The sequence below is a fragment of the Sciurus vulgaris genome (assembly GCF_902686455.1).
Source record: "Sciurus vulgaris genome assembly, chromosome: 1".
NCBI lineage: Eukaryota > Metazoa > Chordata > Mammalia > Rodentia > Sciuridae > Sciurus > Sciurus vulgaris.
Genome location: NC_136461.1, coordinates 191,801,542 through 191,827,251, shown reverse-complemented (window position 1 = coordinate 191,827,251; position 25,710 = coordinate 191,801,542). Strand labels below are relative to the sequence as shown.

The window sequence follows — 25,710 nt, the reverse complement described above, 5'->3', positions numbered from 1 at the left end:
TGTATATTCCTGAAATAAAATGAAGAATTCTCATTTGAACTTCTTTTCTACTATTACTTCCAAAGACTTGCCTCATCACCTTCACCAAAGAAAAAAGATTTACTACTTTTCTTGAGACTGATTTACAAATGTTTAAAACAGAACTCTTACATGAGTCTAGAAGTTCTATCAAGTTTATATCAAACCTTTAACTGAATTTCAAAGTGAATAGTAAAAGAAATAAATGACCAAAGAGATTATCAAATGAATACTTTATTAGAGTCATAACACTTACAAAATAAATTTCTTTTCATAGTGGAGTTACCAGATTTTAAGACCAACACTTTCTTGTTTTTATAGCTATGTAAAGAAATTCTTAAATTCCATAATTTTTGTTCAAGTGCTTTATCACTCAACTCACAAATCTAGAATGCAATTAATCTATAAATCTAAGTATTCACAGGTGTTTTAAGTTTGGTTCTTAATGATCTAGAAGCAGTCCATTTACAAAAGTGCCACCAAAACATTTTAATGAAATCATTTAATTTAATGCCACTAAGCATGGCCTGTTATACCTTGAGAAAAAAAAAATCTCACAACTAAGTTCTAGCAGACTACCTTTAAATGATTCCAAGTGGAATGTACAATGTATCTTTATGGCACATGTATGACTTTGTAATATATAATTCCATAATACAGGTTTAGGTGTGTGGTATGGAGCTAGAAAAATCAAGGTCGTTAGATATTATAGAAAAGATATGATCATAAAATCATAAGACTGATTTTCTCAAGCTGTATATTGAAACATGTCTTTTGTCTTCATAATTTCATCACAAACCAATCTCTAACAAGGTTCATCTTCCTAAAGGCATATCAGATAAACAGTATTTGATCACTGGGCATTGATCACGATACGCATGGTTGTTCTGCGTTCCTTCAAATCCAGTGGCCCAATGTGCACATGGTACTCCTAGTGGGCAATTCAGCCAGAAAACAGAGCTGAAACAATAAAGCAATCCCACAGCCCTCTGTTCCCAAAGGTAACCTTCTTAGGGCAACAAATAATCTGCATGGAGAGCATGGTTGGGAGCCATGGTCTAAGCCCAAGTCCGATTCAAGCCATTCTGGTACCTTTCCATGACCAGGGTCTCTAAAGGTTAAAATTTTTTTCCTACTACTTAGAGACAGTTTTTGTGCTATTATTTTAAAACTGATTTTGTCTGTCATCAATGCAAAAACAACATAGATGTCTGTGCTATTAGCAAAACATGAAATCTATAGCTTTATATTTAATATTCTATTCAGATTTACCTCAGAAAGTAATGCAAAATAATTAGAAGTAAAAAGTTCAGTCTTCAGAAAGCTCTATTTGAAAAAGCTTCACATATATAAATATTTATGTATTCATGCACCTGGCAAACAACTGCATTCTGAAGCATAAATAAACTAAAGTAAGACATAAGTAGGTGAACACCAGTTCCAGCAGTCACTACTGGTCTCTGGAGACCCTGTTCAAACAACACTCAGGAGAGAATCTTGCTAAGCTATGAGATCATTAATTAGATTAAGCAACTAGGGTTCACTTCATAAATTACTTTTGCCTATACCCAAGACTCTGCTGGAATTAGTTCGAGAAGCTATATGCCCTTCCAAGGGTAAGAATTTGACCATTAACAAAAGGCAGTGTGATTATTGCATAATGAGACTAAATATTATGTGGCTTGTCTAACTAGGTTCACAATCAGTTCAGTAAATTATAGAACACATGACTAAGGTTTTTCACCAGTGGTTGCCTGTGTGCCAAATCTAGCCTATCCACTGTTTTTGTCAATAAAGCTTTATTAGGACACAGTCACACTCATTCACTTACACCCTGACAATGTTGCTATCATATTTCAAGGACAGAACTAAATAGTCATGAAAGAGACAGACTGTATGATCCATGAAACCTAAATATGGACCATCTGGTTCTTTGTAGAAAAACCGTACCAATTCCTGTTTTACTTTAAAAGGTAGAATTCAGTGGGGAAGACTGTTTGAAATATGTATATTTTAGGGAGTTTTATAAATCTATTAATATTAAGGTTCAGGTGACTAAGTAACCAAACAAAAGGGATACTACTTTTTCATGAATGATATCTGTGTATTTTATGGACATTATGGAAAAATTTCTTTAAAAAAATAAAAAAAGAGATAGGTATAAAATGAAAGGCTATTTCTCCACTTAACATCATAATAAAATTAAAATTCCATCCATGAATTAAACCAAAACTTGCACTTAGGATTTTCTCTATTTACTAAACAGATTATTTTTGCATTGTTGTTACATCTGGACAAAATGGCATACAAATTGATCAGACATATTACAAAATAGACAAATGAAACTAACACATGACTATTAGTTTCCAAGGAGTGCTACGGTCGCCATCTTCGTAAAGCCAGACACAAACTGCAACCATAACAAGCTGTAGTCATAAAGGCAAAAACCTAAGAAGAAAGAAATGAAAACTGATATCAGATTCAAAACTGACTTTAAGAAAATGCATTCTTAAAGGGGCAAGGACATGAATGCTAATTACCTGAAGATGCTTCAGCTTTTATGCAATGGTTTACACTGATCTCTTTGGTGAATTGCCATTGTTTTAACACTTGCACCCTTATACCTTCTTTTAAACATTCTAGCCCCTAATTCTTTTCTCATGGGTAGACAGCCTTATAGTGAACATCTGGTCACTACTGGGTTCATTTATATTCTGATTTTGTGGATTTTGTTAGCACCAACCATGTGCACCTCACTGCATTCAGGGCACACAGACACACAGAAGATCTTGTCCTCAGTTTTCAGGGCTTATGACCCCTAGAAAACTGTAAGGCAAAGCAGTTCAGTATGATAATATATTATGATTTTGTGCAGGGATTCTTAACCAGGAAACTACAGCTCTGGGAAAGAATATCAGATTCACTGAGAGAACATTTTCACAGTTCAATTACCATTCCACTGCTCTCCCACCCTCCTGCTGGTTATTTTTCTCATACATTTCTAATCTCCATATTATCCTCTGAATGAGGATAATGCTTTCAATATCTATTACTAATGAAAAAGAAGCTATCGTCTTTCTTAGATATGTATACGGACAGAAAAAGAAAGCACCCAATATAATGCCACAGTGAATGGCTGATCCTGTTAGTGCTATAAAAACTCAGGAACTAGAGATTTGCTTAGGAGCCTGAGGATGAAGTGGGTCTTCGTGTAGAACTTGCAGCATGCATTGGTTTACTCAGGTGGAGAGAAAGGGAAGGAAAACAGAGGCAAAGTAACAGAAAAGGCCCCACCAGAGCAGAAGGACACAGAGGCCAGCTCTGAAAACTCAGCTCTTAGGGCAAGGGTCCGCCCTTGAGAAGCACTAATGACATTAGCTCATGGTCCCGGACTTCAGCTCCTACTATTCTCGTCAAAGTAGGAGCTTAGGGCTGCTCCCAACCAACCAAACTGGGGATGCCTCAATGATCCCAGAGAGATAGTGAGATCCAGCTGACTCCACAGAAAAAGGTGGGATTGGAAGTAAGACACACTTAAGGAAAATCCAGTGGGACTGATGACTAACAGAAAGGAAAAAAAGTCAACTTCAGGTCCCTGAATTTCCCTTTGTGAAACTGTTAAAAATGAATGTTTTCCCAACCTTGAGTTTTGGATGATAGGGATGCCAAAGATTTCATCCCATCCTCAGGGATGATGAAGTGGATAGAGATGACTTCAGGAAACAGAGGAGTTGTTACAGGCCACTTCCCCCACCTTCAAAGTTTTAAGACTTCATTAACTAAAAAATGGTTTTATTTTTATAAAAGAAAATATTTAAATTACCCATCCAATTTGTCAGCCTTTTAAATCTAGAACCATGACTTCTTCCTGTTGTAATCCCACTTTTAGTCTAATTCATTGTAGGCACTCAATGAATTTTTGAAAATCCTAACAGATTTGAAAATGTTAACAGGTTTTGAAATTATCTGTCCTCTCCCCGTCAAAACTGACTGCAGACCTCTGCTATTCAACGTGACAGTCACCAGCCATAGGTGGCTATTTAAATTTGAAAATTAAGTAACATTAAAAATTCAGTTAGTCCTTCTAGCTAATTTAATGGTTCTACAACCATGTGCGGCTAGTGGCCACCATATTGAATAGCACATATATAAAAAACTACTATTACTCTAGAAAGTTCTATTGTAAAATGCTATTCCAAGCAGATTTTGATGACTACATGGTGTGTATGGGGTTATTTATAGGCTATCTGGGTTAAACAGTAAAATACTAGGGTCATTAATTTGCTATATAGTCGATTCAATATCAAGGCATTTCAGGAAATAATTTCCACATGAGACAGTCTAAAAATTTCTACAGAAACAAAAACATATTTCTTCAGAGTACCTCTATCAATACAAAATGACAAACTCACTCTAGGAATTAAAGAGGATAAAACAATTTAAAAAGAGTTCCCTACAGAATGCATTTCACCTGGCTATCATCTGTTATAATTCAATACCTGCCTCCCCCGATCACCTACACTCTCTTCAACAGCAGGAACTGCAACTTGTTCATCCTGACCCCAACCATCTAGCAAATTACCTGCTTCATGACAGGTCCACAGTAAGTTGTTTTCAATTAAAAACAGTATAGAATACTAAAGAGCAAAGCCAGGAACAAATTTCCCTTATCATGTCTGAAAATTAAAACAAGTGAACACCACAATTAATCGTTCTTAGAAGTAGACATTGCTGTGCAAGGTCAAGCAGTATTATGGACTCACTATCATTCTACATGAATGTCAGTCTCTTTGTGCTTCAGTTCAAACACCTACAACCCTGGGGTGATAGCAGTATTTTGTCTGTAGGGTTCCTGTTCAGCTAAGTAGCTATCATAAGTTTAATGCTGATGGTTATTATTAGAGAGACTTTTGTTGCCTGAGGAGCTTCTTGGAGACCTGGGCGGGGGGGGGGGGGGGGGGGGGGGAGGCGAGCTGGTGGACGGTACTCATGAATGCTTACTGTGGCCGCTACGTTGATGTTATACTGGTTATCACTCAGGAGCGGCTGCACGGTCATGGTTTGGTTGCAGTGTAGATCATGAAGGGAGGTGGCTGCTGCCTCCAGCAAGAAGGCTCCGAAGTAGAAGACAAACACTGTAAAATGGTAGGCGAAATCCTGAAAGAGGAGGGGAAAGACATCTACAATTAAAATAAGAAGATCTTTTCCTATTCCTTATTTCAAGTGATGAAGTTTACAGTTCAGAAAGATCAGAATACATAACCGATAATCTTAACTATGTTTACTGTTTATTTTGGATGCTTTTGGCAATGTCAGACTATTGGACTCCAAATGAAAACTGATGGACTCATTTTATTTGACATAGTGGCAAACCTTCTGATACAGAAGATTTTATAATAACATATATTGTTTTAATTTGGATTAAGATCTATAAAGATCAATATTAATTAACATAAAGGAATAACATGCTAGTCTTTAAATTCAAGTAAAATATCAGTAAATTATTATAGCTCTATATTTTCATAATTATTTCAGCAATCTTATTTTTATCATTAGGTCATAATCCCATATACTGAAAGATAGAGAAGACTTATTAAAATATAGAAATTCATATAATATATGACATGTATTAATATATCCTAGTAAAAACAATGTATCACATACTTCAACAAAACTACAGAAACATTAGGTCACTTTGTTGCTATAATTAATGTGTAGTGTGATTCTTAAAATTTACATTTTCTTACCTGAATTAACACTGTCAACAACCACTCTTTAATTGTAATAGCACACATATTCCATATGCATTATTACTCATCCTTATAACTATCATTTATTTATATACATTTTAGAAAAGAAGTTCATCTTTTTTTTTTTTTTTTTTTTTCACCAAATGACTGTCTCAAAACTGTACAAAACTTTTGGAGGGACTGTTCAATCCCACATCTATCTGGTTCCAAAGGCTTACTTTTTTCTTTTCTTTTGTAATGTAATTATTTAGTTGAAAAATAGAAGTTATATGTTTATTGTGTACAACATGCTTTAAAACATGCATACATTATGTGGGATAGCTATTTCATATCTGCATTACCTCACATGCATACCATTCTTTTTTTTTTTTTTGGTGAAAATATTTAAAGTTGATTTAGCCGTTTTCAAGAAAACACTGTCATTAACCACAGTCACCATGTTCTATGACAGACCTCTTAAGACTTATCCTTCCTAATTAAACTTTTGTGTTCTATAACCAACACCTCCCAACCTCTACTCCCCTACTGCCTCTGGTGAACCACAATTTTACTTTCTTCCTCTATAAGTTCAACATTTTTAGAGCCCACATATTAGTGAGATGGTGTGGTATTTGTCTTTTGGGGTATGGCTTCTTTCACTGAACATGTTCTCCATGTTCAGCCATGTTGTTGCAAATGATAGAATTTCCTTCTTTTTAAAGGCTGAATAGTTTTCCATTATGTATGTATACATTTTCTTTATCATTCATCCATTGACAAAGACTTAAGTTGACCCATATCTTGGCCATTGTACATAATGCTGCAATGAGTGTGTAATATCTCTTTAACAAGCTGATTTCATTTCCTTTGGATATATACCCAGTGGTGGGAATGCTGGATCACATGGGAGTTCTATTTTTAAGTTTTTGAGCAACCTATTTACTGTTTTCTATAATGATTATACTAATAATAATCATATTCTGAAGGTTCAAAGTTCATTTTTTTTTCTATCAAACTGTCTCTATTACTGATAATGCAATATCACAAAAGGGATTATTGCTCTGGTTCTTTAAAACATGTCCATGCAGCAAATGACACTGTTCATTGGAGTTGTTCTTATATGTTGAGAACAATCAGCTTGGACAAACTAACCAGGGGTGAGAATTACAAAGATACAATGTTCAAACTACTTTCTATTAAACAACTCCCACTTATAAATTGACTCAGCAATATCTTCAAAGGATGTAAGAAAAAATGTTATATGCTGGTCCCACATCTAATCTAAAGGAGAGATGTTCAAATTCATGTGGTTATTCAACAAACGTTCATTGATGGTCGAAATTCAAATTTAATTGTTATTAGTTTAAGAGATTTGTAATTGAGCTAGATATTCATTAGTAATAAAAACTGAGAAAGTATGTTTGGATCAATAGGCACTTACTTAACATAGGATCCTCATTTCTGGATCAAAGAAATGGTCTGTTTTATCTTAAAAGGGAAAGATAAAATGCAGTGACATGGCAAATTTGTGTGATCTAGTCTGTGCCTGTTTCACTGCCTCCTATCTCTTTGAACACTGGCCACCTTGGCCTGATTTGGCTCCTAGGAAACACTCCATTCCTCAAACTTCAGTGGACCTGGGATGCACCACAGGCCTTGACCCAAGGCCACATTCTTCCTGGGCAGCTCCCAGCTGACCACAGCACACTGGGGACACTGGTGCCTGGTCACTGGTACCCAGCACAAGATCTTACAGGGTGGGCTGTGCTCTGTAGCTTCTCATGTACTCGGCCAATACTAAATTTTTCAATCATAAACTGAAACTCTGTCGGTCTGTCCATTTCTTCCTTCTTCTGCACTATATTTTATAGGTGTTACCTCCTCCTCTCTCCCTCAAAAACAAAAATGAACAAAAAAACTCTCATGCGCTTCTAAATCCATCTGAGTCTGTGCTTCAGAGGACCTGAGATGACAAGCATGCTTTTCCTTCTTGGCCCTTACACAATTTAAACTAACGTATGAATTATGTCATTCCTTTACTGCCATTGTCTGATTCAGCAAACTTTTCGAGAACCATCCCCGGGCCTGCTACATCATTGCATTTCTAGGCCAGGTATCAGAAAATACTCCTGACCAATGGAGAGCTGCACACACACTGATCACTGGCTATCCTGGGTCACCTTATTCCAATCCCTGTCATGTGAGGGATGTGTGCAAGAAGGTCTTTGCAAGGTTCACCCACTGTTTTGGACAATCCAGGTCATGGATGCTAATCCTGAGGTTCTCAAATATCAGCAAGCATCAGAATCACCTGGAGAGCTTGTTCACACAGATGATAGACTCCACCCCCCAGAGTTTCTGACGTGGCAGATCTGAGTAGAACCTGAGGATGTGACTGCAGGCAAGTTTCCAGCTGAGGCTGATGCTCTAGGACCACTGTCTGTATGTCCTCATTCGTAGATGGTCCCTATGCCTCTGAGTCTCCTTCACATGGCCTCCTCTGTAGCAATCTTCTCAGTGCTCACACACCCTGAACACGGCCCTCTTTTCATCACCTTTGTCTTAGACAACCTGAGCCTCAAACACAGCTTGGATGTTTTCAGCAACAAGTGACTCTCCCCCACATTCCTACTTGAGCCCATGCTTTGTGCTTCTGTTCAGGGTCAAACCTTCACTAACTAGTTGATAAAAGAAAACCAGCAGCATTGGATGTTGGGGAATACTGGTTACAGAAGCATGAAAAGGAACAGTAGCCACCATGAACTTAAGTTTCTCATCTGTGTCTTCTCACAAATGAAGAAAATATATGAATATATGAATTCTCTTCTTTAAAGTTAGGCAAAAATGGTATTAATTCCTCTCCACCACACAAAAACAAAAACAAAAACAAAAACACAACAACATGTTTCAAAACAAAATCTTCTTTTCCCTGGATTAGAATAGAGCAATTATTTAGCCTTTAATATATGTTATTACATATTATACTTTCATGCCACAATTATGTGAAGGCTGGAAAGCTTGAGAAAAATACTGAACATATCTAGTACTATGAATATTAATTTAATTGTATGATTAATAAGAAGGAATATGGTAGACAGTGTCATATAACAGGATATGATAGGAAGTAAATTATTTATTAAAATGCAAGTTACACAGGCAGAATTAAAATATTATCACAGGAGAAAATAATTATTTTTTGGGCAATTAATCTTTAACATTTCCAGAATGTAGCAATTAAAAATCGTTACCATCTGGTGATGACTGTATGATAAGCATGGCTCAAAAATTTTCCTGGCTGAGTGTGTACAAGATGTAATATAAAACCTTCCAAAAGCCAGCAGTGTGATACAAAATGAATGAGAATGAAGAAAATTTCCTAAGAAGAAAAAAAAAACAAAAACAAAAAACAAAAAACAAAAAAAACAAGGAGCCCTTCTTTTAATTTCTGCAATACTGGGGATGGAACCAGGGCATCACCATGTGAGGCAACTGTTCTATATGGCGCTGTATCAACCCCTGATTTGAATTTTATTTTGAGACGGGGTCTCACAAAGTTGTCCAGGCTGACCTGGAACTTGTCATCCTCCTCAGTCTCCTGGGTAGCTCAGATTATAGGTGTGGTCCACTACACCTTGCCAAAGGAACCCTGACCAAATGAGGAAAGCATTTACTAAACTTCCAGAGGGCAGGAGTTAGTTCCTTGAAAAGCACATCCAGCATGTGATAAACCCTAAACCATGACCACCACTGCACCATGTGGTGTGTGTGGCTGTTGTAAGTTGAACATCCCTGATTTGAAAACCTGACATCTGAAATACTCCAAAATCTAAAATATTCTGAGCAGTAAATATTTCAACATACAAACACTCCAAAATTCAAAGAACTCCAAAATCTGAAACAATTGGGCCCCAAGTTTTTTTTGGATAAAAGATACTCAGTCTGTTCTATTTTTGCTTCAGTAAGAGTGAACTATTCCAACTAAAAAAAGAAGGATAAACTTTGCAGGCATCCTATGGCCCAAACTGATAGATCTTTTCAATTTCAATAGTAACTTTCATATAGTGGTATATTTAATACAAGAAAAACTCGTACATTTTATTTCCTGAAGATCAGCTATAATGCTACATACAAATGGGTGGGAAATACAAATTTAGGAAAAATACGAAGTTACCAAGGGTATTCATGATTGTACTCAATATCAAAGAGAAGACTTGATATAAGCAAAAGGAAAAAAAAAGACAGTATAGAGATATAATAAGACCAAGAATAATACCTAGAAAACATTTAACCATCACTAAATCATGTGCATCAACCAAGTAGAAAGACAAAATGTTGGTGGCCATTGTAGGTTCCTATAGATACTGAGTCTCTAGGTATTAACCTTTTGGTTTCTGTGTTAATAGGAGATTCAGAAAGGTCCAGGGTAAGTGTCAGAGTGGTAGGTGGCACAATTGGGAAGAGGCAGTAGATCGGGACAGTGACTATTAATAGTACCAATAGGCCTAGAGTAGAACAAACTGGCTTAATATTTTTGAGTCTGATCCTTAAAGAACCTGGTGGCCTTTACCAAAATTGGAGATTAATTCATCCTTATACTTATTATAGAAAAACCAGGCATTTACAAAGAGAAGAATAAGCATCTATCTGCAACCTAGTTGGGGACTTTTGATCTTCATTTCATCACTAATAGAAATACTTTCTCATTAGAAATGAGAAATTAGAGCAAAAAAATGTAGGAATACACTACATGAGCAATTTAATGGAAATGGAGGGACTTCCAAAGTTCCAAACTACAAGTCTCAGTGTGTTTAAGGAATTAGAATTACTGACGGCTTGCTGTAACCCAGACACACAGTGAAACACTATGTAATTCATTATTTCCATCATGCTTTAAGAGCCGCTGGTCAGACAGGTATTATTGTTACCACTTTACAGAAAAAGAAATTAAAATTTAGGGAGGTTAACTGTCGTGCCCACGGTTACACAGCTATTAAGCAAACCAGACCTAAGCTCAAAAGCTGTGAAGGACTACAACTCTCGCACTCCACCTCCTCCTGAGCTTTGCACTAAGCAGGGCCACTTGCCCCTGGGGCTGGTTGAACAGCCAGTCATATTCACCAGGCCCCACTGCAGAAAACACGCAGGGTACAACTTCTATAAATTAAACAGGAGATATTTTCCTATAACATCTGTCCTAGAGCTGCTGGGTAAAATGCTATTTTACTTGGAAGGAACATTTATAAAGCCTGACTGAAGGTCTAATTTAAGTTTTAAAACAACAAAGTATGATCTGAACTTTCTGGGGCTCTACATGAACTTCATGAGAGCTCTGTCCACCATGAACTGGAATAAAACTCCACTGATTCTTCCTAAAATAAGTCCCAGAGAATGAGTGACATAGTCATGAAAACATCTCTTATACAGGAAAGCAAAGTAAGTTGTGATTGTAAGTTTTTTTTTATGCCTTACTAATTTTTGTTAATTTAGGACAGGAACTGATTTAAGTATGGAACATTCTCTTTTTTTAAGTATTTGGAGAACAGACTGTATAGTAATTGTTTTCTGAAAAGAATACACAGTCTGCTCTCTATATCTGGATTCAACCAAGTGTGCACTGAAAAAAATCAAGTAAAAACCAAAGAAGTCTTTACTAAACAGGTACAGATTTTTTTTCTTGTCTTTATTTCCTTAATGATGCATTTCATCCATTTGTATAGCATTTACATTGTTTTAAGTATTATGAGTTATCAACAGATGGCAAAATACAAAAGAAAATGTGCATAGACTATATGCAACTATTGTGCCATTTTACATAAGGGACTTGAACATCCATAGATTTCAGGGTGGGCCTGGAACCAATCTCTCCAGGATTCTAAGGGACCACTGTACACACTGAAATACATGAAACAGAAATCAAAGGAAAATTTCAAGAAACATAACATTTGGTTCTCAAAGGCATCTGTTCAATTGTTCAATAGTTGTAATGAAACTCATTTGTTGTATGAAATGAAACAATGTTTCACTTATGAGTCATAAAAGAGTAATAGAATGATTTCTCAGCTCCATTAGCACAGGAATTTCAAACCAGGACCCTGATGGCAAGGCAACCATCAGGCAAGGCACCTTAGTAGCCCCGTGGCCTGAAACCATTCTCTCCTATGGATGTTATCAAACAGAAGATGAACTCAGATGAACAGAATGAGGTGTTGATGAGTCTTTTACATTTTCTTGCAATAGATTTAAAATAAAAATTCCTTACCAGGAAGTTCCAGTTGGCATCAATTTGAGTCACCATGCCGGAAAGGAACAGGCCCAGGAAGAGAAGAGAAAAGAAAAAAGCTGTCACGGACACAAACATGACCCATCCTTGCAGCAGAGGTAGAGGAACATTGGAGGAGGCCACCAAAATCCAGACGAGACCCCCAAGCAGCTGAAAATAAAAAAATGAAAGAGGGTAAGAGATTTGCTTAAAAAAATACCTTTTGCACAACAAAACTAAATCTGCTTTTATCAACATCACTATTCTTCTCTCTCCAGAACCATGTATACTTTCCTACCACTCGGCTCATTATTTCTCTATGACAAAAGGTGAAAGGTGAAAGGTGCCTTCTTCTCCTGGTATGAGACTAGCCCTTCTACCTGGAGATCGGATCCAACTCCACACCCATCTCTATGCTGGGCTTTCTCCTTCAGCCCAGGAACATGCAAAGCATTCTCTCTATAAACATCTTCCTCAGATCCCGCTCTCTTTCTAACTAATGCGCCACGGAAAGATTCTCCTGTTCAGAAACCATTTTACAAATTGCTTGGTCTCCACTTCTTCTCCTTGCAGTTACTCTTCAAACCATGATAAACTGGCTTCTGCTTTCACCAATTCTTAGAGAGTTTATGAGTAAAGAACTATAACTTTCTATGTGTCACTTCCAATGTCACATCCAGGTCTTTCTCATGACCTGTGTATTTGATATTATTGCCTATATAGAGAATAATAGCTGCAGCTGTTGTACATGATAATAAGCAATAAAAAAAACTACCATTATTTATTATCTACAAGGTGCTGGACATGGGAATAAGTACTTTAGATTGATGAAAGTGTCAATAAATACCTGTGGCATGTCACGCACTATGCTAGAGGTCACAAATAAAATGGCAAAGAAACCACACTTGGTTTCTGTCATCACAGAACTCTCAGTCTATTACAGGAAAGGGATAACTGGGTAAATGATTAAAATGCTATTTAGTAAATGTCACAACTGGGCAAATACTGGGTACTATAGGTTCATATAACAAGGGCTCTAGATTCAGATTTGGAAACCAGAAAGCAATTTCTAGAAGCACCAAACCGAAGGACAGGGCTGAGGGTAAAGCAGAAAGAATGGAGGGTATTCTGGCAGGTCTTGAGATGCTGGGGTGGGAACCGCCAGAGTGGGCACAGGTGAAGAACAGAGCTCAGCATGGCGGCAGCACCCTCTGCCACACTCTGCGTGGGATCGTGAGAGCCCTAGGTGAAGACTGAGCGAAGAGGCCTGAAAGTCAGGCCAAGGAGCTGAACTTACCCAAGGGAAGGCCAAAAGCAAGCAGGAAAGAGTATGTTTGACATTTTGATTTAGAATTTTCTCTGGCTGGAGCATGAGAACAGGCTGGAGAGGAAAGGATGCAGAGCTGGAGGACCAGGCAGGAGACTGCTGTGACGACAGTGTGCAAACCAGAATCAGGGCATCATGACCAAGAGAGGTGAGTGGACTGGAGGGAGAGGCAGAAATGGCATGATGATAGTGACACATTGATTCTGGGGCATGACAGGAAAAAAACAGATAAGGAAAATACCTAGATTTCTGGTTTGTCCAAGTGGAACTGAGTGAGAGAACTCAGGAGGAGAAACATCAGGCTCCATGCCACCACTAAAACAAGAAAGGGCACTTCATGTCCTGTGTACAGCATCCCAGGCTTTTGTGACCTGGCTTCTTCATCCTTGTCTAATGCTACAAAGCCCTTCACATTTTGTATTATAGGAAAAACAAAAAAATTCATTGCTCAAAGACAAAGTTTTTTCACATCCAAGTAGCCTGCCCTTTGATGGTGCAGAATGCCATTTCCTCCAGTGTGTATCTGAGAAACTGCCAGGCACAGCTCACCTTGAGCCCACCATCTGAAGTCTCTCCTGAGTCCATTTCTTGCTTGGTTGCCCCTCCCTCCCTCTGGGCGATTTGCTACATCATTGATGTGCTGTAACTGAGTTCCTCTGGCTCACACTCCACCTGCACTAACAGAGCTTATTGGCAGCATACTGCTTTACATCTCTCCTTTCCCCAAGCCAGTTATTAATCTACATAACAGGCCTTCCCTAACTATTAGTCATGTACCATCCTATATTTGGCAACACAAAAACTTAAGCCATACAACTGACCTGAGGTTGCCTCGGGCAGGTGGGAATCTCTCCTTCCTCTGCCATACAGGATGCTCTCAAATATTTACTTAGTCAACAAACATACTAATGTCTATATGAGAACAGTGTGAGCTCCAAATATTAAAAAACAATAACCATCTGTATCTTAAGCATACAGATAATATCCAAACTGCACAAGTATTGAAATTTAAAAACATAAATTTTAATTTAAGTTTTAAAAAAGGTCCATTCAGCAATTTGTTATTGCTTGAAGAAACATTTTTGGAAACTATTAATAATAAATTATAAATACAGCACCAGCTTAATACATTTATACTTAAAGTAATAGTATACCTCAAGTCCTACTTTCAATTGAAAAATTATCAACCCAGAAAATTTTATAAAATAAATCTAAACAATAGACAATAGTGCATATTAAAATTTTAGCTATCATCTTCTCATTGATTATGAAAGGAATAAACTTGCTCCTGGTGAAAGATTGTTTACTCTTTCATGCAATTTAATACATATTTAAAGGCAATAAGAAAGTCTTTAATGGGTCAATATTTCCTTTTCTTCCAGACTCTTTTCTGATAGCCTTTTCTGATGCTCCCACTACAAATAACCTACATTATTTTAAACAGAATTTGAGAAATGCACATAATCATTAAATATCTATTAGTTCAAGAATCATTTTCTAAGAACCTATGTGTTAGTCTGATGGATAATAAAGAACAACTGGTTACTGCAGACTAACTACATACGCACAATCACGTGATTCAGGGATTGTGATAAATTCACACCTATAAAAAGTCCATTGCAATTAACGGCATTTAATAAATGTGAATGAGACCTCAAATAGGCTAATTCCAAATCTACTGATAGGCACTGCAGAATAACATTCAAGGGGGGGAAAAAATAGGCAAAGCTCTTGCTCCAGAAGCCCTAAATAAGGGAGAAATAGACATCATTTAATCTGCTGCAGAAGCAGATTGTGGCGAGTGCTATAAAAAGAGCTCAGCACAGTGCGGTCTGAAAGACAGGGAGGAGGCTGGGAGGAAACGCAACAGGAGGAATTGGGAAAGGGAGGCGGGACAGCAGGAGTCAGCCTTCAAGACAGACCTGGGCTTGGACAGGGAAGCCATGATGTACAACAGTCTGCATTAACTGTCCTGTTGTACTCAAATCACAGCCCTTCCAACACCTCAAAGGCTTGGAAAGGAAACTGCTTACATGGAAAGTGACCCAATCTGCTCCTCATCTGTGGTGGGTGTGCTGCATGGCAAGTGGACGGGAGAAGGGAAGCATGAACACCCCTCTCTCTCGTGCGCTTACATGCACTACCCCTAAGTCAGGGAGTCTACGAAATCCAGGTGCAAGTTCTGCTCACAGGTTAGCATCAAACAACAGAGGACAGGCAGAGAACATAGTTAAGCGCACCATGGAGGGCCACCTTTTTCATTTTAGGAGCCTCGAGCTGCTTGTATGGGTCACTATGGCTTTGACACACTTATTTCTTTCCTATTTCATAATTTCCTTTTGTCGAAAGTGACCTTTCCTCCCAAGCTTCCCAACCTGGCCCCAACATTGCAAAGTGAGCTTTCAATAATACTGCTGATTCTCAGTACATTCACCAGACAGAGGGTACTCATCAGTGTCCCCATTGAGGAGAGGTGATTTTGAAGGGAGGAGCCTTGTTTCTAAAGGTAAAATGCAGAGCACCAAATGGTTAAAATCTGAAGGAGAAGAGTTGATAAAGTATCATAGCAACTGCAGAGTGTGCACAGCATGAAGAAAGGTATTTGGAATGCCATGATTCACCCATGTTGCTCTCATCTTGGATCCGAAACCACATTCGCACCTTTTGTCTACACTGCCTTCCACTGCTCTATAGTGTCCTAAAATGCAAAGACAGTCATGCACAAAGCTGCCAAATGCTTTAAGGAACTGAATCAGCCGCATGACTCTGGACCTCAGGTAGAGCAGCTCTGTCAAGGCAGCTGCTCTACTTTCAGGTGATGCAAAGTAAAACCCTCCTAGCAGTAGGTATTGGTCTCCCCTGTTACCTGGTTACCCTTATTTACTTAGCTCAAGTTTTGGTGCACCTGGTTCACACAAGTACTCAGATATAGTCTGAGTTGCAATCACTACACTGCTACCCATTCCTAAAGCAACTGATCCTCTTGGTGGTTTAACATATATTTGTTACTTTAGTTTGGCCTCCGCAGACCAGAAGGGTGTGACTTGGCTTAATCCCTCCCATAAGAAAATCACTGACGCTTTCATCTACTAACACACTATGCTGAACCCTCTGAGTTGGAGCTAGAAACTGTGAACTGTTAAAAATGCACAACCCCCAGGAACACATGGTACTGGGCAGGAAGCAACCCTTACAATCCTGGCTTCCTGGATTACTGACTTCTCAACTTGTCTCCTACTTGGAAGCCTGCTTATGCTCCCAAAGGAGTCCTTTTTCTTTTCAAATGTCACTTATTTCTTAATAACCTGCTTTTACACACAAATGCTGACATCTTAGCTAATAATTTTCAAACTAATTTGTAACCTCTTAGTATACCCTTTATTATTATACTAAATAAACAGGCTAATTTCTACTCTGACCTATTTTCAGTTAATGTTTGGAATGACAATAGAGAAAGGTAAGTGAATCTGAAGGTATAAAAGACTAGTTAGAATACCTCAAAAGAAAAATGCTTCATTGTTTAGAATTTTCTGTATATAACATAACCCCCTCTAATTCTCTTATTAGCTACACATTAGACAGTTTATCATTCTATTGTAGGGAGAATGAACAGTCAGAAAACTTAGAAGAAGAAAAGAAAAAGAAGCCCCCAGACTACCTCCCAGACGGGCTTATGGAGTTAGTCTGTGCATGAGGGTGAAGCTAATGATGATAGCAGAAATATTAGCTAACATTTACTGAGCTCTTACCTTCCAAGCACCGTTCTCACGTTTTTATTTGTACCAATGTAATTCTCATAAACCCTGAGATACCATATTATTATCCCCACTTTACAGATAAGGTAATTGAGGTTCAGAGCTATTAATAACTTCCCCTAAATTATACAACTCATAATGTCAGACCTGGGATTTGAATCTGGTAACTGGCTTTTAGAGCTTCAGCTTTGGACATTACGAATGTGGCCTCTCCCCTGGCTCAGCAGGGTTTCTATTCATTCTCCCAATGATTCTGTGACCATATAAAACTAAGTAGGGAAGTGCATTTGCATTTTTTCCTAAGAACACAGTCCACAACTTCCATCAGAATCACGAAGGGGGTCAGGTGGCCCCCTAAAACCTCAGAACACTTCACCTACCTGTTTAACCCTCCTGTTTTAGTGGATGCTCACTTACTGGGTACCTACTCGTGAAACATGGTTATAACAGAAGTTTTTAATATAGTCAGAAACTTATCATCTAGAAGAAAGGTTGCCTACAATTAGCTCCATTTTACTCACAATTTGTAGTGTGAATTTTTTTTTTTTTTTTTTAAGCTGGAAACACACTTCAGCCAACAGATAAAAAATAATAATTGGTAGACACGTTCACAAGGCAGGCCACAAAAGTGTAAACTTATTCACAAAGTAGCTGCAGTCCAGGGAACTAGACAGGAGAATAATTCCTTCCTCTCCAAACTCACCTTCTCCCCAGCAACGCTCCTTTTCCTGCCACCTTTACTCCCACTCTCTGTACACAGAACTGATCTTGCTTGGCCAAGCTTCTGCCTAGCCTGTATCCACCAAGAGCTTTGCTGTATAACTAAACTGCACCACCATGTCGTCCAGAAAGACTTCCCTGGCTGGACGCCATCCTTTGGTGCTTCCGTGGCTACTGATGCATGTATCCTCCTCAGCCCTCACAACAACTAGATAGAAATCATGGCCCCACATGCCTTTTGTCCACTGGGTTGTGAGATCAGGGTTGGTGATGTTGCTTTAAACAGCCCCGAAAGCTCAGAACCCAGGAAAGTGATTTCTACCTATGGTGTTCAGTTGCATCCTCCTTGAAATGAACAGAAACCATTCAGTGTGTTTAAGAAATGGTGCCACAGGAAAATGCTCCAGAAGTGCATCCTGGGATGCTGGGAACTCACAGCTGCCTGGAGCCCAGCCCATGCCTTGGTATACAGGTGTTCAAAAACAGGCAGGAAGACTAGTAAAACAGGAACATGCACATCTCAACTTTCAAGGGATTATTGGCAACTACCACCACCTACTATAAGATCTTAGGAGGCCGTGGTGAAAAGTTCCCGGAAAGGCAACACCTCTTGCAAGTCTACTTTGTGATACTCATTTTCAATTTTCCTTGAGCCCCCAAATTTTCCTAGTTAACCCACTGTTACTGCAATTGCCATGCAGTAATAGTAGGGAATTTTGATGCAGATAAGTCTCATGTTCTGCCCCTGCCCGCCTGAGGCCCTCCTCTAACCATGCTGACTTCATCCAGACTGGTTTTGGATTAACCCTGGGACAGGTCCAAATTAGAGGTAGCAGTCAGAAAGGTTTGCTTTGTTTTGTTTTAATTAAGAAAAGGAAAGATGAATTCTGGGAAGCAATAACAACAACAAAAAGAATAGGCCTATGAACAAAATATACCAATTGAAAACTGACTTTTGCTTTTTAGGCGTACATTTGAAATGTGTTTGAAAGTGCTATTAAGTGTTTTACCTTCTTCTTCCCCATCTGACCCAAACTTCCATTTCAGTTATTTAAACGGTACTGCTAACCCTAAAATTAACTCATATTACAGAGGAGAAATATGTTCTGCTCCCTTTATATTCTTGTTTATAAATTTCCTTTGATTTTAAAAATCCTCTTTTCATATTTGTTACTAGTTATTATGTAGGTTAACAGTGTTGCTGCATGCCAATGCCTTGATGTTGGCAAGAACTGGACAAATAACTGCCTCTTCTCTTTTTTTTAAAAACTTCTTCCTGCTGCAAATTATTATAACAAAGTTACAAGTGTCATATAGGGTGACAATGAAAGGCCTTCTCCCTCTTATATCTGTCAGAACATGTAAGATATTCAGGTCAAACTGTAGCTACCTGAGGAGAACTACTATATTTTGAGTTGGGTAAGTCTTAAGGAGCATAACCAGGCCTCAGCTGCATTTCTGAACTGTGGCCAGTTCTTCCAGAATCCTCTCATACATGATTCCCTGTGTACCACAGAATAATCACATAGCATTTATTACTGCACATAAATGACACTGTGCACACCAACCTGTTCCTGTCCTGTGTCATTATATGGTCCTTTCTATTCAGCTATATTAACGCAGACATATCAAGTCCACAGCTGTTGTATCAGGTACATTGCTACTGGACTGTACAAATCTCCTTTCCTTGACCTTATCCTACGTAGCTCAAGGTCAATCATTTTAGGAACTTGGTTTAAAGTTTTCCAAATTTCAACTCTTCAGATTTTCGATGGGGCTATGAGTCAGGGTGAACAATTGCTGATGACAAGCTGTGGATGGAGCACTTGCTTATTTTCTCTTATGAAGATGTAAAGGCTGTCTTCATGTAGATGGAGATTTTTAACATGTAAGCAAAGGAAGAATTTTACTTATAGGATTAAAACCCATCTAAAAGGGCAGACATGAACACAAGACAGTCCCTCTTGCCCACAGTAAACATGCGACATCCCTTTCCAACTAAACTGTATTATCTGGCCAAGAAAAGGAAACTCTATACATCAAAATATTTATGTTAGGCGAGAGTCAAAGATTTTGGCTGAAAATAATCAAAATAGATTTATTTGAATGATGGTACCTGCCTCTTACACAGTCCCTCCTTTCCACCATCATCCTTTAGGATTCACTTGTTTTCTGGCATTATTCCTCTCAGTGACATCTTATATTTAAATCTGATCTAGCATCATTTAGGAGCATGTCAAACATTACATACTTGGTTGGCTTGGTTGGTTCCTACACCTCAGATATCTCTCTTCTTCTCCATCCTTCTTTCTTTGAACCTTTCTCAGGTTCACAGCATCACTTATCCAAACTATATAATAAGCCCCCTAATGATTTTCCTGCCTTCAATCTCTGTGTTTTACAACCAAACTTCACTAAAGATGGCTAAGACACAAGTCTGATTAAGTTCATCCTGGTCCTTCAGCAGCCCCTCATCACAAAATAAGTTCAAGCCTGGCCTCCTACCACTCAGCAAAAACTGCCTGCAGCTTTTCCTCACGCTTCTGCCACCTTCAGAACAGTCAGGTTGGTAACTAACAACTGCTAGAACCCCATGCCTTTGTCTTTCTCGTGTCTAAGGTTTGCATGTGCCCTTCTTGTGTCCTGCTGTTCTCTTTCCCACTTTCTCTATTAAGGTCCTGATCATCATTTAACGCTAAACTCCAATTCACCATCCCATTGAAGTTGTCTGTCCCTGTCTCTCTCCAGTAGCCACATGTTCTTTACCCTGCTTTTCTGTAATATTTTCATAAGCTTATTGTTGTTATTATTATATTTTTGCTACTGGGGATTGACCTTAGGGGTCCTTAACCACTGATACATATCCTCAGTCCTTTCTTTATATTTTATTTAGACACAGGTTCTCACTGAGTTGCTCAGGGTCTTACTAAGTTGCTGAGGCTGGTTTTGAACTCTCGACCCTCCTGCCTCAGCCTCCTGAGCTGTAGGGAGTACAGGTGTGTGCCACCATGTCCAGCTTCATAACCTATTTTAACACTTCATACATACCAATATAAATCTTTCTTGTCTTTATATTTAACCACATAACAATCTTTCTTTTTTTTTTTTTTTTTTTTTTTGGTACCAGGAATTGAACCCAGGGATGCTTAACCATTGAGACACATTCCCAATCCCTGCCTTTTTTTTTTTTTAAATTTTGAGACAGGGTCTTGCTACATTGCTTAGGGCCTCACTAAGTTGCTGAGGCTGGCTTTGCAATTGCAATCCTTCTGACTCAGCCTCTTGAGCCACTGGGATTACAGGTGTGAGCCACCATGCCAGGCTGACAACAATTTTTTGTTTTTGGGTACTGGGGACTGAACTCAGGGGTACTCAAGCAGTAAGCCACATGCCCAGCCCTATTTTGTGTTTTATTTAGAGACAGTGTCTCACTAAGTTTCTTAGTGCCTCACTTTTGCTGAGGCTGGCTTTGATCCTCTTGCCTCAGCCTCCCGAGCCACTGGGATTACATTCGTGCGCCATGGCACCTGGCAGACAACAATCTTTTTATGGGCAAGAATTATATTATGTATTCTATCCCCAGGGCATAAAGGAAGGCCTGAAGGTCTGTTCTTAATTATGTTATTATGTTAAATAAATAAAAGTCACTGGTACCAAACACTACTGTTAAGCATGTGAAAAAGAATCCTACAATATCTCTCACCAAGAGAGATGTGAATGAATAAGTTGGGGAATGTAGACAGTTTCCTAAACAATGAAACTACAAAACACACTGAATAGTGACTTCTATTCTTTTTCATGATTAATACTCTTATGTTCAATCTTTCTAGTGCATTTGTGCAAGATAATCTCATTGAGAACAGGAGTTCTAAATATTTTATTCAGTGTAATAGTAAAGCTGCTCCAATGTAATTTTCTAACAGACCTGTCTGGGAATGCTTTAGGGTAGTTCACATCCAACATGGAACTCTTTCTTCCCCAAGTGGAAGCTATTTTCATGCACATCCTTTCAACTAGGTTACCAGGCCTTGCAGATCCTAACATTTTTATTCCCAGAAGAACTTCTTGCATACAGTAGGCATTTAGTAAGCACTTGATGAATGATTTAGAAAACATTCCTTCAAGAAACACTGAGACTTTGAAAATGATAACTTTTGAAGGTTATGTTTTCCATCCTAAGCTAAAAGGCTTGTCTTTGCAATACTAACTTGGTATTAAACTCTGTGACAAGTATGCATTGGTTAAGTATAGCTGAAGCCAAAAATCATATGGTGATTTACTTATCCAGAAGTGGAACATACCTGTTTCAAAAAACCATACTATGTATATGAGAGTAAAATATTCTTCACCTATAAAGCCAGCATTACAAATTGCTTTACCTGGTTCTGGAACTTTTTATCTTTTGTATTATCTTTCCAACGAATGGCTTATACCTGAAAGATCTGAATGAAGTGTAATAAAAGGGATTGGGATTGAACACTTTGAGCAAAGTTAACTGGTGAGTTTGAAAATGGAACTCCAAGATCATGGTATCATTACTGATAGTCCAGTTCATCTTTGCAGGATACAGTTTTCACATGTTAAGATTCACAGGGCAAACAGACATAAATGAAGAAAAATGGACCTGAGTGGAAGGTCAAAACTAATAAGGAGTTTAGATATATCCAGAAACACTGGCAGATACAAAAGTAATTGGTCCCCCAATGGAGATCACCTAATATTAGCAGAATACCTGAGGAATTCAGATTTTTAATTTCCAGTGAGAGGAATGTTTAAAGAGGAGCCAAGGGAGACTGACTAGGGAGTCAGAAAGGAATTAGGAAAGCAGAAAGAATTGAGAAAGTTGGGAATAAAGGTGCTTCGAAATTAGCTACTTAGTTCCCATCTGTACATCCCCAAAGTTGGGCATGCTACACAGAAGGGTTCAATGTAGCCTTGACCTCTGTGTCCTTGAAGCATATAATCCAACAATTTAAGCACTCCAGAAGGATGAGAGCCAAGAAGGAGCAACAAGTTTGGCTCCAACATGGTCTCCCATTTCTCTAATGTCACGAGTTTATTGGAACATTTTGATCCTTTTTTATTGGGGGAGGGTTGAAGGAGATAAAATGCAAGTAAAACAGGTACTAGGGACCCAAGATTTAAACTTATAAAGATGTTTGGTCATGAAATATGAAAAGCAAATTAAAATTGCTTTTGGAAGTGATGCTGTTCTATCTAGGTAAGAATCCAAAACATGTTTCAAAAGAAAGGAGCCAGAGGAAATGGATAAGGGCAATAGACCAGATACTGGGATCCTTCTTGGGGCGGGGGGGGAGGGGGGGGGAGCAGTGAAAGTTCAAGCAAATGAAGAATTTATTTGCATTTGCAAGAAAAGAGTTGTCTTCTCTATAGAGCCTACATGAAGGACTCCATCAGTGGTTCCCAGTCATGACTGGGTATTAGAATCTCCAGGAAAACTTAAAAAAAAAAAAAACAACGAACTGATTCTGGGTGCTCCCCCAGAGATTCTGATTTAATTAGTCTGGGCTGGTAACAGTATTCTTAAAAGTTGCCAAGTTATTAAGTACAGCAAGAGTTGAGAGCTAACCACTGGGCTAGATAAAAAGGGAGATATGGGGTAGGAGGAAGGGAAAATTGAGTAAGTCACCTTCCCTTCCACCCCCCCTCAGAAGTAGACAGTGTCACATGAACACAGGTGGGTTTTATGATGATATTTGCTTTGGTATCACATGGATAAGACTTTTTCCTCTCCATGCACACATTTACATATACACACATACCTCTCTATGTACATATGCAACTGTATAAATCTATTAAATATCAGAAACATATAACCAGAATATCAAATTTGAGATTCCATTCATAGTATTGTTTAGGATGAGGTTAACTTCTAACCAAAATTTAGAAAGTGAACATATTTATATGAACATTCTGTAAATTCCAGAACCGGGCAGAATGTGGATATGGCTGAAACTTCTAAAAGAGGTAGGTAAACACCTGGAGTTTGAGGAACATGGAACTTAAGTAGCCTAGAGTCTATGAAATCTTTCTTTCCAGATCTTGCTGTTCTAAAGTGTCTCCCTCCCACAGCTGTGCAGCTGATCCAATGCCAAACTTTTCCTGTTTTTCTCACATGGATGCCTGTACCTCATCCCAAGCATTTGGATGCTCCTGAACTCCATACAAACTCGAACTCACACTAGCCTCTTCTAGCCTAACAGTCACTATCTGCTTATTGATGGCATTACCTGTAACTTACTGGTGTCCCTTCTTTCAGATTCACATCTGAGCTAAATTTAACTTAGAGTGGCTTGGCCATCATAGCATAATAGGGCAGAAAATCAATGCTCACAAGGTGTTCCAGCCCCACAGGCACAAAAGTGAAACCGAAGTGACCCAAATCCAGGTTATGCAAACTCAGAGGAGAGGATAGGGAGAGATATAAAACCCCAAGCCGAGCAAACAAAACCAGCGTTCAGGAAAGGCACTGCCTTGCTAACATTTCACTATTTATTTGCCATTCTCAGGGCATGATGCAACCTCAGTTGCCCAATTCATATTTGCACATTTCCCCCTTGTCCACAACGAGCTTCAAAAGCTTCCAACTCCATAAAATTCCTTTTAAGAAGTTCAAGTGTTGGACTCAAGAAGGTTGATGGCACTAGGCCAGATGATCCCGCCTTTACTTGGGCCCAATGAAGTGTGCTGACAAGGTTTGGACGTTTGTAGGTAGACGAGGAAGAGAAGGTGCAAAGGCAGGCAGAGAAGTACATGCCAGCCACACTTCCACCATTCCTCCTCCATTCTCACGCCCACTTGATTGGCGACTGCCAACGGCATGGTACACACCTCACCTTTCTCCCTGCCCTGCCTCCTGCGCCCTGTTCCTTTCCCCAATCCAAAGGGCACTAACAATGACAAGGGTGAGAGGGGTAAAAACATGCCCAGTTCCGCAGCCTTCCTCTTCCTGGTGCCTCCCGCCCCCACTTTCCACATCCTGGCAGCCTCCGGGTCACCCAGTCTTCGGTACACCTTTGCACCACCCAACAAAATGGCAGGTTAGCAACAGGCGAGGCCGAGTGCGCGCCCCCTGGCCAAACCCTGGGTCTCTGAAGGCGCCTCTAAGCCCAAACATCTCTCTCCCCTCAAACTCCCTAATCCTCTGCCCCGCCAGGCAGCCTGCTCACTCTCTAGGCCATTTCCGTCGCCGGCGGGCGAGCAGGTGCCAGTGTAACAGGTGCCAGGCAGGAGGGCTCAGGCTGCTCCGCCCAGCATCCAGAGGTCCCCGAGAGGGGCGCAGGGAAAGGCCACATCCAAGGGAAGGAGGCCGAGGGCGGGCGCAGAGGGAGACAGGGCGGGTGGGAGACAAGGATGCAGCTTGTGGTCCTAGCTCCGCGGGCGCCACATTCGCCGAGGCTGCCCCACTTACAATCTCCAGGCAGACGAAGGCGCCCGAGTAGGTCCGCAGGATGTCGGGGCCGGCTGGCAGGGTGACCCGGGGCGCTGGGAAAGACACGGCAGGGTTCGGGGGCGGCGGGACTGGCGCTCCCCCGGCCGACATGCTGCCGCTGCCGCCGCCGCTGCTACGTCTCCGCGCGCCGCCGCCGCCGCCTCCCTCCTCCGCCTGCCGGGCTCCCGCCGCCGCCGCCGCCGCCGCCGCAGCTCAGGTCGGCGGGGTCCGGGCGTGCAGCGCGGGAGGGGCGTGGCTGCGTGGCCCTCGGGTCGGCGAGACCCCGCCCCGTCACGTGGGCTCAGGTGAGCGCGCCTCCGCCCTGGTGCCCAAGCGGGTCACATGCACAGGTGCGGCCGCCGCCTGGCGCGCCTCGCTGCCCAGCTCTCCTGTCCCCTCCCTCTCGGGCCAGCGCCGAGCACTCCCTGGAGCCTCTCAAGGGCGGGCCC

The 25,710-nt window shown here is 39.9% G+C and overlaps 1 protein-coding gene across 1 annotated transcript; it reads right to left on the bottom strand.

Moving 5' to 3' along the window:
* Positions 1-234: 234 nt before the first annotated feature.
* Positions 235-25,513, bottom strand: MAL2 (mal, T cell differentiation protein 2). The gene is made up of 4 exons (XM_079143366.1): positions 25,241-25,513; positions 12,007-12,177; positions 5,020-5,175; positions 235-2,466 (listed from the first exon to the last, which is right to left on the bottom strand). Exons 1-4 carry the CDS (start codon positions 25,370-25,372, stop codon positions 2,395-2,397), a joined length of 531 nt encoding a protein of 176 aa, XP_078999492.1. The 5' UTR covers positions 25,373-25,513; the 3' UTR covers positions 235-2,394.
* Positions 25,514-25,710: the final 197 nt, after the last annotated feature.

Excerpts from the sequence above, each read along its gene's own strand:
- MAL2 (XM_079143366.1), bottom strand. The coding sequence starts at position 25,372 with ATGTCGGCCGGGGGAGCGCCAGTCCCGCCGCCCCCGAACCCTGCCGTG. Across the intron at positions 12,178-25,240 it reads CCTTCGTCTGCCTGGAGATT|CTGCTTGGGGGTCTCGTCTG; the intron begins GTAAGTGGGGCA and ends TTTTATTTTCAG. Across the intron at positions 2,467-5,019 it reads ACATCAACGTAGCGGCCACA|GTTTTTGCCTTTATGACTAC; the intron begins GTAAGCATTCAT and ends CTTTCTTCTTAG.